The sequence below is a fragment of the Danio rerio genome, chromosome 16 (assembly GCF_052040795.2).
Source record: "Danio rerio strain M-AB ecotype USA chromosome 16, GRCz13ab, whole genome shotgun sequence".
Lineage (NCBI taxonomy): Eukaryota > Metazoa > Chordata > Actinopteri > Cypriniformes > Danionidae > Danio > Danio rerio.
This window is the reverse complement of record NC_141036.1, coordinates 41,697,470-41,714,965: the sequence shown is the minus strand read 5'-3', so window position 1 is coordinate 41,714,965 and position 17,496 is coordinate 41,697,470. Positions and strand designations below refer to the sequence as shown.

At 36.0% G+C, this 17,496-nt stretch overlaps 2 protein-coding genes across 10 annotated transcripts in view; one reads left to right on the top strand and one right to left on the bottom strand.

Moving 5' to 3' along the window:
• Nucleotides 1–10,306, bottom strand: part of LOC148679585 (uncharacterized) — a 46,545-nt gene extending 36,239 nt beyond the window's left edge. For all 4 annotated transcript variants that reach the window (XR_015945054.1, XR_015945053.1, XM_088651249.1 and 1 more), the window contains exons 1-3: nt 10,220–10,306; nt 8,058–8,221; nt 7,753–7,960 (exon numbers count right to left, since the gene is read on the bottom strand). The gene's annotated coding sequence lies outside the window, so the exon portion shown is untranslated. The remainder of the gene's footprint in view (nt 1–7,752; nt 7,961–8,057; nt 8,222–10,219) is intronic.
• Nucleotides 1–16,987, top strand: part of LOC141378258 (serine/threonine-protein kinase pim-2) — an 82,032-nt gene extending 65,045 nt beyond the window's left edge. For 4 of the 6 annotated variants that reach the window (XR_015511751.1, XR_015511749.1, XR_015511750.1 and 1 more), the window contains 7 exons: nt 11,527–11,615; nt 11,713–11,754; nt 12,679–12,804; nt 12,951–12,982; nt 13,540–13,795; nt 13,910–14,029; nt 14,310–16,987. Coding sequence is in view for 1 of the 6 variants with exons in the window: in XM_087287459.1 (XP_087143585.1) it covers nt 11,123–11,210; nt 11,527–11,615; nt 11,713–11,754; nt 12,679–12,804; nt 13,540–13,795; nt 13,910–14,029; nt 14,310–14,413 (825 nt within the window). In the remaining 5 variants the exon portion in view is untranslated. Of the gene's footprint in view, nt 1–10,978; nt 11,211–11,526; nt 11,616–11,712; nt 11,755–12,678; nt 12,805–12,950; nt 12,983–13,539; nt 13,796–13,909; nt 14,030–14,309 lie in introns of those variants that run through there. The other 2 variants (XR_015511747.1, XM_087287459.1) reach the window with 2 other exon arrangements.
• Nucleotides 16,988–17,496: the final 509 nt, after the last annotated feature.

The window sequence follows — 17,496 nt, the reverse complement described above, 5'->3', positions numbered from 1 at the left end:
AACCGCGGGGAGATACCGACAGCTTGATTTGCAGTATTTTCTAACATGTTAGAAGCGGGCAGCGGACATCAGCCAGCCGTAGAGACGGGCCGGCACAAAAAAAACATGGCTGCCGGTGGGGAAGCGGCTGTGCCCTCAGCAGCTGATTGAGACGGAGCTGCATATCCTAACTAAGTGCACTAAATACTCCGAGACAGGCACGTGCACATAGGGCTCAACCTGTGCAGTGCACATGCCCTTTTTAGTGCCCTTCCAAAATGATCAAAAGTGCCCCCGCGACGCGGCACACCCTCGGTCCCGCTCTTCAAAAAATTTATCCTGCACATGCCACGGGCCTGCTCCGAGATCCAGGAGAAATTCTACCCGATAATCCAACACATACAAAACAATTTGAGTCCCTGTCGAACAGAACCCATCTTACTGGGGGAGTGTGTGTGCTGCTGTGTGTTCAACCACCCGCTCCTGTCTCCAACACACAAGCTGGAACTCTTTATGTGGACCTACTTTTAATAATAGGCTACTATTATTACCTTTATACTGTTTTATGTTATCAAAAATCTATTTTTATTTTTATTATTATATTTTTATTTTTTTATTCTATTTTTATTTTTATTAATCATTTTTTTTATTATATGTTATTTTCATATTTGTTTGCACTACTGCCCTTTTTGCACTGTCTTGTTTGTGAGACGCGACGCTGCACTGCTTTGGCAAAACGAATGTACAGTTACTTGTCATACCAATAAAGCACCTCAAATGTGAAAATGTGAAAATAGCCTAGGCAACAAATAACAAATAGTAGTCTAATAATAACAAAAAAGGCCCTTTTCATTTTCATACAATAGGCCTATGTGTGGGTTTTGACAATATGTGTTTAATTAAGCTATAAAGATTTGCCTATCAGATGAAATGCATAGTAAAATATGAAATAAATGTCTCTTTTGCTGAATATTTAATTAATCTATATATTTAATATTTAAAAAATCAACTCCTTTTTGCCCAGAGAAAGAGGCGCGCGGCACTAGCGGACATGGGGCGCTTTCCCAAAAAAAAGACGTAGGCTACAGTAACTTGCGGCTGAACTATGCACAGTTTGGGAAAAAAAAGGATATAGTGATGCATGTTTCCCAAAACCCCTAGTTTCTCTGTCGCAGATCCATCATTTGAATCACGTTATAAGTAAAACGCACATAATGATAAAGCACACCATCATCACGAGGGCAATTAAATAAAGACAACCTAAACATATTTTTAATTGTTTATTTATGTAATGTGAGTTTTTATAACTTTGTTCTTTAAATTATTTCAATATAACTTAGGCTATTCTATCGTGATGACACCATAAAAGGCCTTCAATGCACTGATATAGGTAATAGGGATAAAATAAAAAGCCGATTTCACTATTGACCCTGTTTTTATTCATTGACGGCTTCCCAACGCCGCAATTCTGTTGCGCGAAAAAAAGCTGCTGCAAATAAGCAAATTTATGACAATACACATTTAATAGTTTCATGAAAGTAGTAGCTGGTGTGCTTCATCTGCGTGATTCTGATTTGACATTCTTCCGCTAAACTTGCTCTGTGTTGAGGTGTAAATGGGCTATGCTCTTTGCTATTGAGGCTAACACATCAAGGTGTAAATGAGCTATAGTTCTCTTTGCAACTTTCAATTTTGAGGTGGGGGAAGTGGGAAGAGGCAATTCAAATGTACCATCTCTAAAAATAAAAAGGCCGCTTACGCGGCATTTGTGTTTAAAGATTATTACCTTATTTTTATTTTATTATTATTAATTTATTCATTCATTCGTTCGTTCATTTTCTTTTCGGTTTAGTCCCTTTATTAGTCTGTGATCGCCACAGCGGAATGAACCGTCAACTTATCCAGCATATATTTTACGCAGTGGATGGCAGGAGGGCCAGCTGGGGCTTCGGAACGGAGTGAAAGGAAAGGCGGAATTTGCCCCGAGTCTGGGAAAGATGGCTTGCCTTATTACACTAGTTTTTCTATCGCACACATGCGCCAAAATAAAAAAATAAATAATAAAGGGAAAGAAAACATCTAGCCTTGAGGTCTTTTTGCTTATAATCGCCCTTATGTTTCCGTTTTAAATGTAAGGCTGTTGCATAAAATAATACAATTTTAATTTATAAGTTACTTTGCTGCGTCCCCCTTGATGTTTCAATAACGCATAATAATCTACACACCATATTAAAGACACAGCAGACATAAAGGTTGTGTGTGAGAGCCCGAGCAAAAAAGAATCAGAAATGGATCACGCACGCACAAGAAAAAAGGCAATTATGCAACACATGACATGCATCGCTCTCAATTGACGGGCTCTGCTTTCTGTTTTAACATAATCAAGCAGCTTAAAAAATAATTTGATGAAGAGAAATGACAGGAAAAAAAGTAAAAAAATAAAAATAAAAAGATTAAACGTATCGGGACTGTTAAAAGAACATTCCTCTTTAATATATTCTTTCGACTCGGATACATCAGCTAAGATTATGAATGACGGAGTAGGCTATCTCTCCTGCTTGCTTCAGTAGCGTGTCCAGCTGGTTATGAACGAGGAGGCGGAGAGAATGCGCTGTTTAGTTTCGGCTTGATATATTTATATAAAAACTAACACCGAACTGCTTATAACGCTCAAAAAGTTAAACTAAAATGCACAACCCTTGTTGGTTGCACCCGCGGCATAAAAAACCTAACGCGCCATTATTTTAATTCTATAATCGTGAAGAATGAGCCATAAGATTGAGATCGTTGACGGTGCTCTCCAGCGGCAAGTTCCTGGCGAGTGAAAAAATTTGTATGCAGAAATAGGACAAGAGGAAAAACATTTTAAATTATATAACAAGCATCGTATTCTTTCAAATCCTCGCCCAGTTTTAGTACAAGTTGTGTTATTTATATTTGTGGCTGTGAAGTTTATTAATATATATATATATATAGGCTATATATATATATATATATATATATATATATATATATATATATATATATACCTGACCAGCGCTGACAGCAAACGCATAAAGGACAGAGTGAAAGAATTTCTACGGTCCACACGAACCTCTGTTAGCGCCCACCGACGTCTTCAGTATTAGAGACAACTTAAAAGAAAACATTCAGCTATTTTTGTATTTCTATTTGCTTTTTTTCCTCAGAATAAATATATCCTCTTAACCAACTGTATGACTGTTTTTTCCCGATTATACGCAAAAGAAATAGTTTTTAACGTGTTTTTCATGCTTTATTTCTAACACGTTTATGAATTATAAGTTTTAGCCTAAGGTTACCAGACAAAACAACAATAACAACATTATTATACATCATAGTAGCATGTAGACAATAAAACATAAAACAGGCAACATATCGACTCATGCGCACACATGAGGCCCGTTGCCAGCCTGGTGAAAGGGATGGTTCTTTTTTTTCAAGTGGACCTTTTTGCAGTTATACGCCTCAGTTTCCATTTAACTATGAGATTTAAATACTACATTTTTGTGACTTTTTTGCTGGATTAGCCAGTCAGATGTCATTATAACCACACTTTTTGATGTACTAAAATATTTCCTAAAAAGTGCAGTTAAAAAATTCAAACAAGAGAAATTTTTAAAATACAAATTTATTAAATCATATGTCATTAGAAAAATAGCAATCTGTTTTAAAGTTTTAAAGTAAAAAAAAAAAATATATATATATATATATATATCATTTATTAGACAAAAAACACACTGGCCAAACCTTTGACAGCTTTTTCTTCTTTTTTCGCGGTTATGCGCGCATTAGCCTATATTTCATATGCATATGTAAGGTGACTGAAATTAAAATTAAAATACAAAACATACTGATCCATTAAGTAAAAAAACAAAACAACAATTTTACTTTAAAAAGAAGAACATTGACGTTAACATTATTTTATTATACTTTAAGTGATCTGATTGAGGTAGGTCACGTTTATCAATAGTAAATTTTAACCTAAGTTTATATTAATAACATACAGTGCATTGTTCTTTACCATACAAAATAAAAAATAATAAAAGAAACATTATACACCATAGTCGCCTGTAGCCTAAAAAGGCCGCAAATCTTTTTAAATGCATTAAAAGGCAAGCGCATATCTAAGCCTTGAGTTTGTTCACACTCTGCCTGTATTAACTTACATGCTGTATTTTAATATAGCTAATTTTGATGAATTAGCTCTAACCTTTGACAGTTTTTTTTTCTTTCCGCGGTTATGCGCGCATTATATTTCAAATGCATATGCAAGGTGACTGAAATTGAAATTAAAATACGAAACATACTGGGCCATTAAGTAAAAAAACAAAACAACAGTTATACTTTAAAGAGAACTTTAAAGAGAACATTGTTGTTTTGAAACAAAAAAATAACTGAAAATTATTAAAAGTAAACCTGCTAGATATGTCCTGCGGCAAAATTATTTTATGAAGCAGTATTCAACTTAAGCTCTTTAGACCATGCGCCTGACCGTTTCTTAGTGTTTCACCACATGTCCTTAAATACATAAGGCCTATTTTTATTATTTTTCATTATTCGTTTATTATTATGTACAATAATTGTGACATAAAATTAAATAGTAAAATATAATCAACAACGAAAATGTAAATAAAAAGGTAAATTAAAACATAAATGAAAAGGTCTTGTGTTAGTCCTACCAAAATAGCAAACACTGAAAATCTCTTTACATTTAGGCTAAAAGACTGCTTTAATTTTTTAATTTAGGCATACTTAGAATATTTGTACTAAATGTTTGTGCTTTCATTTTAGTTGTCTTTTACTTCTTCAATTCTATTTTTCAAAAAGAATCCTCTTTGCACTTAAAAGTTTAGAATAACAATAAATCGTGTTAACAAATTTTAAATGATTAATAAAGGAATTATAAGGCTTTGACTTATTGTTTAATCTCATTTACAAGCACAAAAGCATATTTAAGGCTGCTGTGTGGGCTATTTCTGTCGGTTCGCATCCCATCCCTTTGCGCCCCCTGGCGGCTCATTCACAAACTGCGGTCATACACTAAAAACAAAGCGGCTCCTATTTCAAACGGCGGCGGTATATGACGCGGCGGTAATAGTCACTTTGAACTCTCACCTACTGTATCATTTGAGTTTATCACCAGAGCTATAGAAACTGTATTATGCTTAGAAAAAAAAACAGCACAGTATCAGATCTGTATTAATCAATGCTCAGAATTTTTGGTATCGAGATCGGATCGGTTCCAAAAAAAATGGTATCGGTGCATCCCTAGAAAAAAATAAAGGTACACAAACTGCCATGATGTTTCAAGGGGTTAAAAGAGAACATGGTTGTATTTTTGAGTGCAATATGTACACTTTAGGTTTTGGTTTTAAGATACTAATGTGGAGCTTTACATACAAACACAAACTTTGAAAAGCCCCAGCTTTAGCACAATTACTGAGAGTGTATTAGCATTTCATCATCATCATCATCAAAAAAAGAAGAAAAAAGAACATACCTGAAAACTTGCGTAACAAACATCCACCACAGATGTTGGCCAGTTTTAGAAACAATTTCACAAGTATATCTGAAAGCTTGAACAGTTCAATTATATTAATACTAGGGATGCTCAATATAATCGATTAACCGTTAACCAAAAGGGTGCGTTTGTAACCGATTAATGCTATCAGTTAAACCATGAAACATATTATTTGATATATTTTTAGTTTGGCTGCATAAGGGGCCGATTGAATGCGCCTTTGCGTTAAGAGGGGCATCTTTTGCTCGCGGCTCATCCCAGAGCAGCAGTTTGTGTTGTCAAGACAACTACAGAGAAGTTTTAAAGAGCATGGTTTCCGCTACATTCATTCTTCCATGGCGGGGACCAAAATGCATCCCGCCACGGCTACATTATCCATTCAAAACATTCAGTTATTGTTGTTGTTTTTAATAGCGGATTATAATCGCATCAAAATGTATTAAAAGGTAAGTGGATTATAACGCAAACTTTTCTGTAACCGTATAGTCTGTTTAACCCTTTGGCGTTACGTGCTGACTGACTGACAGGTGCGCGATGCGTGAGGCCAGAAAACACGAATAGCTTTCAGTTAAGATGAACACAGTTTCTATAGTTATACTTTATTTAAAGATAAAGGAATATGGCTCTGCATATAATCACTCTATCTTGCTAGAGTTTATAGCCGTTTCGCTTTACTTCAGGACGCATTATTGCCGCTCTGAAGGTCTAATCGCTGTTTTAAGTTATCCAGAGCTGGATGAATATACAAATCTTGAATATCAATTTATTATATATTATTAAATATTACAATTGTAACAACACAGACACAATCGATACCCAGCTGATTCAGTCGTTTCATGAGAAGAAGCGCGGTCCTCTCTTCTTTTTTCCTTGTCAACATAAAGGCAGTGAGGTGCGCCTTGTTTTCGGCCCCTTGTTTAACTGCAAGGCATACTTAACTTGCGGGACGACAACGTATAACCCGTGCCTACAGACACATTTGCCAAAGAAGCAAAATGGAAGAAGAATATTGCTGTTTAACAGACGTGTTGATGCCAAACTAGCGCTGATGTTGACCTGGATCTGCATCATAAACACAACAAATAGGCTTTACCTTTTATTTTATAGCTTATAAAGCATGTATGCACAATAATGTAACATCATATTTAAACAACAAAACTGTTTACAAAAAGTCAACCTATGCGCACGTGTTGTTGTCTTTTCATCACGCAGCGCGCGCACTTGAACTGCCAGAAAGAGAGAGAGGAAACCATATCAGGACATATTCTTTAAAATAATGATTTCTATTAAAATGTAAAAAGGTTTTGTGATTATAATAATGACAGCGGGGCATTAAATAAATGCATATTTTCCGTGGAGCTGGCGATTTGAGAAAGTCTGCGATTTTATTTGACAGAAGAAAAAAAAAACATGATTGGCGAAAAAAAAACAGCCTATGCCGGTTATTAAAAAGAATCAGTCAGTATTTTTGTTTTGTAATATAAATTAATTATTGAAGTGAAAATAATTTAGGGCAGTCCTATTTATTTTATTCATTTTATTTAGTTCTTCTCTTATTCTGTTCTTCTGTGCTAAACACTGCAAGTGCGTAAAGATGCTCTGTTGTTTTGTTCTATTATTAATATGCTAGCACAGTGGTTCTCAAACATTTTTCATCAAGTACCACCTCGGAAAAAAATTGTCTTTGCAAGTACCACCATAATGAGCAGTTTTGAAATACAGTAGCGTATTAGGTCTAGTTAAGCAGCTTAAGCTCTGTACAGTTTAAAAAAGAAATAACTCCTGGTTTGTTAGCACCTGGAAATGTTGCCTAGACCTCATAAATATAGGCTTTATGTCATCATATTCGTATATAAATCATTTTTGATAATTTCTTTAAATATATGAAGCATGTACATATTACATATTTGATTCATCCGCGTACCACTAGAAAGAAGCCTGCGTACCACTAGTGGTACACGTACCACAGTTTGAGAACCACTGTGCTAGCATATAAAAATAAATTAGTATTTTAAAATGCATTATTTAATGTGTCAGACACAAAATAGACACGTCAATTTGTTTAATATAAAATTAATTGTAATCTGACCAGTTAACCGTTAATAACCGATTAATGAGCGACGGTTGTCGGTTAGCAAAATTAACCGAAATGAGCATCCCTGATTAATACATTATAATTTTGGAACAAATACAGAAATACAAAATAACAGGGCATGGAACTTTAATCATACCTCTGAATGGGGGAAATTTTCTTGCACATTTAACTGCTGTCTTCCAAGTCCAGCCATAGTGAGATGTACTTCTGCCTCTCCTTTTGGTGTTTTTTCATGCTGTTTGTCCAGCAGGTAAAAATACATTAATAAGCTTTTACATTGCCCCTTATATGGTGCAAAACAGCTTTTCCCTCTACGCTCCTCTCGGAAAAACCCAGGAAATGACCTACAAATATTTTCTCATTAGTGTAGGAACAATTTGTATTAGAGAAAAAAACACATTAGATTCTTCTACACACACAGTCATCCACTGAATCTCACACCTCATTTCTTGCTGAACTGACTGGCTCTGGAAACTTGATGTTGTCCTCTCTCTCTGTGTTGAACTAATCTCTCTTAGTTGGTTTGTGTTCTCTGGTGATCTTAGGGTGTTGGTGAGCCTCGACACCAGGCTTTGAGCAGCAGATATTATTTCTCCAAATGGAACCTGATAAACATTAACATAAAATTAAGCTGTAAGTCATGCAGAATTATGATTGACAATGGTTAAAGAGGGTAGACAGACAGACAGACAGACAGACAGACAGACAGACAGACAGACAGACAGACAGACAGACAGACAGACAGACAGACAGACAGACAGACAGACAGATAGATAGATAGATAGATAGATAGATAGATAGATAGATAGATAGATAGATAGATAGATAGATAGATAGATAGATAGATAGATAGACAGAACGATGGATGGATGGATGGATGGACAGATTTTATTTAGGTTTTAATGCCATATCAGCAGCATTGGCTATATTCATGGCAAAAAACATGTACTAAATATACAATTTATAATCATATCATATCAGTTAGCATGATGACGCTCATTGCAGTTAGTAAACAATCTTAGCAAACATACATTTTAAAATAACAACAAAAAACATACAAGTAGCAAGCAACAACACTGAAAACAGTCATATACAATCTTTTAGTTAGATTAAAGATAAATATTGTAAAACACCTTTTCAAACAGCTCACTTCAAATATTTCCAGAATAAAAACATTCTCCAATATCATTTAAAAACACAATGTGTATTTTTACATGATATTAGAGAACGTTTTTATTCGGGAAATATTTTAAACATATTAAAATGTTTTATCGGTAAAATATTTTTACACAAGTCACCAATAGGTATTTCTTCCGCTTTTCATAAATATGCGAGTGTAAGCCATGAGTGTCTGATGCTACATCTTGTATGAACAACCTGGTCATGTCTATTTTCAAAATGGTAATTATTCCTTTCATTAATTAATGGATTCACTTCATACCATGTGTTTTTCCTACATTCATCCCATTCCATCTGCCATTTCTCATTAACATACAGATTTAAAACAGGTTTAACATCAGACACAGGAAGTTTACGTTCTGTTATCTCCAACTTCTATCTTCCTTTATCATGCTTTATCTGCACGCTCATTTCCAATTCATCCCATATGACCAGCCCGGTATCCAGCAGAAAATAATATCAAAGTCTTTAGTCTTTAAAAGGTCCACTTTTTCTATTATGCTAAAAATCTTAGTATGATCAGTTTTCATAGATTCAAGTGCTTGTAAGCAGGACATAATCTGAGCTAATTAAAAACAGACAGACAGATAGATATTGGGCATTTTTCTAATACTAAGAAACGAGTCTTATGTTGAGCAGGTAGATTTGAGGGAATAGTCACTATATGAGACAAAATATACTTTTTTGGCTATTTGCTCAAATTATTTAAGTTAGGTTACTCTACTTTAGATAAGAATTATCTTCATAAAGACTTTGTAAATTGCTATAAATATATAAAAACGTCATTTCTGCTTAGTAATGTGGATTGCTAACTTAAAGATAATATAAAAACGTATATCTGAACATATAATCTTCTCTCATAAATCAATGAGGAGCTTATTTATTCAGCTTTCAGATGAAATACGAGTGTTTAAATGACTGCCCCTCATGATTTACGCCCATGGGTCCGGGTCACTTATTTAACCAATTGCTAATCTGCACAGACTTTATTACATTATTCAATATATTTTCCCACTCATTCGGTGATAATAAGATAAATTAACGTAGATCTCAAGTTTTTTAAACAATTGATGGATTTGATTCACTGTCATAAAAATAAGCAAAAACCCTCAAATATTTAACTTGCCTTTTGCTGATATCTTCTTTATAATAGATCAATAGTCTATCTGGCTTTCAAAAACACTTAATCAACAGATGCCATGTTATAGTTAAACACCGTTAAGTGATTCACTGAGAAGTTCTGCGCTCGCTGCCTGTCAAGTTCACTTACGTTATGCTAACTTAGCTTGCTATCCTCGGCCCGATCTTAATTTTGATTCTGTAAAATGTCTAAGAAACACAGCGAAAATGGACCTCATTGAGTCTCAACCTTTATTACAGCTCATGGAGGACAGTTCTCAAAGAGGGATTAACAAAAGTCTTACCTGAGACGGTGTGTGGGAGCTGCCCAGACATTTTGTTCGGGGGGCTTCCTTCAGTCAGGATTCAGGATCTCATCACGCAAGCGCACTGTTGTGATCGATGACTCTGGCTCGTTTATTAATGCCTGTGACCGCGGTGATGTATTTTGACAGTGGACTGTCGCTGTTTGATTCGTACTCTTCGTGTCCGTGGTGAAACTATTTCGTGTCTGTAAAGTAACGTCACAAGTTATGTTCCGTTTTCCTTTGCGGTTTCATAATTGCAGATGCGTGAATTTTATAATTATAACAGAAATTTTATTCCATAGGTTAGCAACTTCACGTACTGCCGCCAAGACATCCTCGTTTCCATGACAACTAACATTAGACTCCGGAGCTCTCGATTTCTTAGCAGCAGACTTCTGGACAAGAGTCAACGCATCGTGATTCCGTATTACATTGTAAATTCAGTGCAGAGCTAAAGGCCGATGCAGAGTCCTCAAATTAATCAGCCGTGTTGGACCCGTCAAACATCAATCATGCCAGGCCTTGCGTGATTAACTTTATTCTTCCCTCTTTTCCCCATGCAGAGATGGCAAAAGAGTTGTATAAGGTCCACGCGTATTTTATAATGTTATCACGAGCCCTAAACAGTAGGTTAATATGCCACTTCACCTTTTACACCCTGAAGAATAAACGCGAACACCTGTACCTACAGGACCCCCATCCCATCTTTGGTCTGGCCCTACGCTACGTCATAAATCGAACGCGCTCTGCACCGCGAGTGTCAGAATCCACCAGACGCCTGACAGAACAGACGTGTATTGAGGAACTTTTCATTTGATACTCAGACAAGGCGAAAACTCAGATAATTAACTGCAGTAAACTCATTTATACACCCTAGAGAGCGTTATTTACTGCTAATAAATGGAAAAAAGTATGTTACATGTTCCCGGTCCTTCCGGACAAAGAAGACCGCCATGTAGACAGAGGATAGGGCCTTCTCCTGGTTCTGGTACATTTGAATGTATTTTTAATGTTTGATTGATGTTGTTTAACCCTTGTGTTGCTGTTTCATACACACTGGGGTCATTTGGCCTCAACTTTCTCTCAGTTTCAGCAAATGGAGTGATTTTTTTAGTGACAAACTATTTTGACATATTTTGGGAAAAGGCTTTTGAATTAAAAAAAGTTTCAAAAAACTTAATTCGGGGCAAATTGGCTTTGTTTATGTTGTTGGCTGTTACGGGTTAAATGGCTTTATTTTTATACTATCTGTTCAGGCATAACTAGAAGCTGTCTCAAATGAACATGCTGTTTTTATCTTTCAGTGGAAGCAAAATATGACCTGAAAGAAAATATTGGAGCTGGCTGCTACGGCAATGTCTATCGTGGTATCAGAAAAATGGACGGCAAACAGGTAAGTCTATTCACCCTAGTCCAGTTTAGAGGACATCAACTTTAGAGAAATCATGTTTGATTGCTCACTCATGTTTAATTCTACTTTTCATCCACAGTTTATCATCAAGTCGACTACTTCAGAAGTTGACAGCAATGTGGTAAGTCTGAAAACATCATGCGTGATTCATATTTGAAGCATCACAAAATACATTTAATAGATGAGTCTGTCTGCGGCTGTGGTTATACAAATATCTACTGATCATTTTGTGATTCACTGCTGTTTTCTGTTTATTTATGGTTATGATGGGAATTAATATGTGCTCTGCCGAGTTTTGATGCTGAAAATTTAACTCTGCAGTTTAACAGTGACTTTATATACATATAACAGAAAAAAGTAGTCACATGCCAATATTCAATAATTCAGTATATCATAATAATGAACATGCACAATAATGAATAATTATTATTTACACTTTTAGAGTGTCTTTTAAGATTATTTTATTCTGCAACATGTTGAACCCTTATTAAGCCATTTATTTTCAAACATGATGCTTTTCTCATGTTAATCTGGGCTACGACTTTGGGAATTCAGAGACTGTTTGTCTTTGGTTCGTTAACTCTGTGCAGTAAAGTCCTCTCGTTAACATCAGTTAATTTATCTAAAGTAGTTTAGTTTATACTTTATTATAGTGTTACCTATTATTGTACTTTATAATCTTTTTTTACATGTATTTAATAAGCAATACACTAGGTATTGTTGTAATCATACCTGATAAAGTAATCTGTTTCACAGCTCAGCTTAATATCTTGATAAAATCAAAGCTTCCGCAATTCATCACATTAAAATCTAATACCGTCTGAAGCCGAATTACCAGATTTTTACATCACAATTGACAAAACCAGTGCAGATAATAAACATCAAGCTCCCATAATGCATTTCAAAAGCATAAATAAACACACAGAAAAAAAACATGAATCACAAAATACGGAAAGCTGCTGATTTACAGATTTTCTTTTACAGTTATATTGAAAAACAGGATTACATGTTGTTGATATGCAGCTAATGTGCACTTTATCTTCAGCCTGGATATCCGTTACCCATACCAATCGAAGTGGCCATGATGACAATTGTGAGAGATCCCCCCAGCCCGCTGCTCATCAAGCTCCAGGAATGGTTTTTAGTTAAAGTGGAGAAATTGCCAAGAGGAGTAAGTGTATTTATACAGCACATTTCATGCACAATGCGCTGCAGGAGGGTTTGTCTCGTTTCTTATTGTCGTTTTAATTTTGTAAATTCAAATTCCTAAATCAAGAAGCATTTCTGGACATGTAAATAACTTTGTCTTGTTTTCAGAAAAGCTTGTGGGTTAATGATATGCCGGTGCGGTAAGCAAAATAAACTCATTTCTACTTTAAAATCTATCCTGAATGTAACTGGAAGCCAGTGTAAAGACTAGGCATGGGCCAATAACTGTTTTTAAGGTATGGAAAAGTCGAGGTTTTAAAACTGCCAAATTTTCTGTAATACCGTTGTGTGAGATATATTATTTACAGTTTTTTTAGGACAACGGTATCTCCAGCTGAATAAATATCCAAAAATGCTGTTTTAAATAGTAAAGAAATCAGTGTTTTTGAAACAAATGAGGGCCGCAGAAGTCAATTAATCTTTTGAATTATTTAGCCTGACATGTTTACTGCCAAAAAAATATTATAAATCTATTACAAAATAAAATATATTGTTTTCAGAGGGGAACAAGTTTGTCTTTTACCCAGACATTCAAAAAGACTACATATTAGAGCAGTAATCACAATACCGTGAAACCGTGATATTTTGATCCAAGGTTGTCATACCGCCACAATCTAATACCGGCCCATGCCTAGTAAAGACTGACCTGAGGACTGCTGTCGTGTGCTTTATTTTAACTCATTGCATCTGCTTACAGAAAGTGTGTAAGACAATAATGTTGGTGATGGAGTATCTCGGCCCGTGCAGAACACTGGAGGATTTCCTGCAGAAGCACCAACACCTGGAGGAGAGAGTCGCGCGTACGCTTATCCTGCAGATTGTCAAAGCAGCGCAGGAGTGCTTGAGGCGGAAAATTTGTCATCATGATATTCATGATTGTAATATCCTCGTCATCGACCGGCCTCTGCAAATCAAGCTAATTGATTTTGGCTGTGGGATGCACATCTGTCATGGTAAGTCAGATTATTTCAGGAGGAAGCCGAAAAACATTCATTAGTCTCTGAGACTCAGTTGAATGGGGCTTTAGCTGAACTGCTTGCTCAACACTAAACCTCTCTTTCTGACAGATCCAAAGAAATACCCACCAGACACAAGGATATCTCCAAAGAAGGCGGTTAAAAACACAGTGAAGCAGCTGTTTGGCATCATGCGGGAAATAGAAAAACAATGTTCCAGCATACCTGAAGGTAAGAAGATGACTGGGACTGACACTGTTCATCCCTCCTGTTGACTTATGGGTCAGAATTGACCCTGGCCACATTTTACCAGCAGAAAAACCCAAAACAATGTTTTTCTTTATCTTGAGGTTTGGTGACGGTTTCTAAAATGAGGCCAACATTAGGAAAATATATATTATATTTTCATGAAGACTGAACATTAGGGCACAACAGGAGTCATTCAGGTCAATATTGAGCTGTGTGTGTGTGTGTCCACCATTAACTAACTTTCTCTTTTAAAATGTTACAGAATTCATGGCATTTATGAATACCTGCATTACCCTTGGGGATGATGATCAGAGACTGCAAACAGTGCAGCAGATTCTGGATCAGCCATGGCTAAAAAACCAATAAAAATAAAGACTGTTCTAGATATGTGTAGTTTATGCTTTCCACCCTGAAAGAGGACCTGTTTTAGAGGAGATTTTGGAGCACGAGGGGTTCAGCATGACGCAGAGGCTTTCAGCAGCAGGAAATGGTTTCATTCTTCCATGTTTGATGTTTGTCATTTGTTGTTTTCCGCTTCTGCTTCCCAAATTCCTGCGAGGGTTGCAGTCAGAGCTGCATGTAAATGAGGGCCAGTTGAAGCCGCCATTAGAGTGACGTCAGCTTTCCTCCTCACCTGATTGGTTGGAGGGAGGAGGTGTCAATCTAGAGCTAATAGACCAATGGGGAGGCTTCAGCCGGCCCTCATTTGCATGCAGCTCTGACTGCGACACTTGCGGGAGGAAGTGCAGAATGTGGGAAGCAGAAGTTATGAAGAGCTTTGAGAATGGTGGTCTTAATATGCTGGATTTCCGTACATTAAATAATACTGTCAAAATTAAATGGGACAAAAAATATTCTCTAAAATCCAACATCAATCTGGAACTTTATTCCAAATTACATATTTTCTTAATTTGGATGGCTTAATTGTTATTACTCTGTAACTATAATGCTGATAAAATACCAGCTAAATTATCTCAATTTCATAAACAAAATTTCTTAATCGATTCAATACTCCCATCCCCCCTAAAGAATTTGCTGTCGTATTTGATGCCATACCATCTGGAGTTATTAGGTTAGTCCAAGGCATTCTCTATCCTTCTACTTCCCCCCTTGAGACGCTTCTACTACAAAGGTAGGAAAATATAGTTTCTCTGCAACTTCTTCAAACAAATCAGTACATTTACATTTAGCAGACTTACACATGAGGACGAAAAAAGAAATTTACACAACTATAAGAGCAACAATGAATAAGTGCTTTAGGCAAGTTTCAGGTGTGTAAAGTGTACGAAGCAAAACATTAGTAAATTATTTATTTATTTTTTTGTAATACAGTTAGCGGTGGAGCCAGAGAGGCAATTGCAGATTAGGAAGAGAAGTGGAGACTAAATAGTTGAGTTTTTAGTGGTTTCTTGAAGACAGCGAGTGACTCTGCTGTTCTGATGCAGTTAGGGAGTTCATTCCACCAACTGGGCAGATTGAGCGCGAGAGTTCGGGAAAGTGATTTCTTCCCTCTTTGGGATGGAACCACGAGGCGACGTTTATTCACAGAACGCAAGTTTCTGGAGGGCACATAGATCTGCAGAAGTGAGAGCAGATAAGAAGGAGCGAAGCTAGAATTCGCTTTGTAAGCAAACATCAGAGCTTTGAATTTGATGCGAGCAGCAACTGGCAGCCAGTGCAAACGGATGAGCAGCGGAGTGACATGTGCTCTTTTAGGTTCATTAAAGACCACTCGTGCTGCTGCGTTCTGAAGCAGCTGAAGAGGCTTGATAGAGTTAGCTGGAAGCCCGGCTAGTAGAGAGTTGCAGTAGTCCAGTCTAGAGAGAACAAGAGCTTGAACAAGGAGTTGAGCTGCATGTTCAGATAGGAAGGGTCGGACCTTTCTGATGTTGTAGAGTGCGAATCTGCAAGATCGAGCAGTTCTAGAGATGTGGTCAGAGAAGTTTAGTTGGTCATCAATCGTTACTCCAAGGCTTTTCACTGTTTTGGAAACAGTAATGGTTGCCCCATCCATCTGCATTGAAAAGTTCTGATGTTATTTCCTAATGGAACTGTATCAGTTCCAAATGTGACTTTTTTTTATTTTATTGGAATTCTTTTGTTTCAGATATTGATTGAAGAAATCAAATATGGCTCATCCCAAATAGCTACTTAATTACAAATAAGATAATAGAAGTTTCATTTAGAACTATTCACCATACACACTCGGTCAATACTCTCTTAGTAAGATATAAAAAAGATATTGATATTAATTGTTCATTTTGTAAGCAACACAAAAAAAAATGCCTAGTTCACTTATTTTGGCAATGCAGTTTTTCTAATTTGCTTTGAAACGATTTTTCTTTTTCTTATTAAGAATGTTGATAAAGATTTTTCCTTACTATGGGAAAATGTTTTGTTAATAATAAAACGGATGCTATACATAAAAAAATATATTTTTTTCTTAATCTTCTTATGTTATTAACAAAATTGTATATACATAAATGTACATTTTCAAACCAAATGTACTTTAAAACAATTTCTAACTCTTTTACAAAAAAATGCTTTAAAAACAACTGAAATGTGTCAATTATATAATCTTTTTCTTTAATATGTGATGTATATACCCCTACTGTTAATTTTTTTTGTTGTTTTCTTTTTTTAAAATGTTTTCTTTTTGTCTTTCCATTTTCTTTTTAATGTACTGTGATTGTATATTTTTACTTGTCTCATAATTTTTAAAAAATGTGGAAGCGGAAAACAGCATCATGTCAGAAAACAATGGAAGTATGAATTCCTGATGATCTGATTTGGTCACTGACCACATGTGTGCTGCTCTTCTATCATTTCTGTGAAACTGAGACTGTATGCAGAGCGGCCTGCGAACCCCATGGAGTGTGTTGAAGCTGTTTTCTGCTGATCAAACTGTAAACTATTGTCTTCAATAAACTGTATCTCTGACTCCTGCTCTTTGTTCATCACACCGGCTCCTTGCATTAACACAAGTCAAATCCTTCAGCGTAGTGATACGGCACTGTAATGCACTCAAAACATGCCTGAACTACTTTATCTGTGTGTTGATCTGACAATAAGTGTGAACACAACACAAAACAACACAGAGAAGATCTGTTTTACAGACTGCAGACTCAATTTAGCCTTTATAGAACAATATTGATGCGTCATGTAATGTTTAAAGCACATTGCCCTGCCATTTGTGTGACTATAATGTGAAATATAAGAGTGTGTTCACTGATATGAGTAATCCTACTATAATATCTACTGAACTAGCACCAGGGCTCTTTCAGTGTCTGACCAGCAAATGTTGAGCTTTAGCCAAAGAACAATGGTTAGAATGGAAATGTCTTCATTTCACAACAGTTTTTAACAACACTCAGAAAAGTTTTGTGGAAAACTAATGGAAACACACTTATGCTTCAGTTTGTGCTAGTGTTACATCTACACAGCACAGT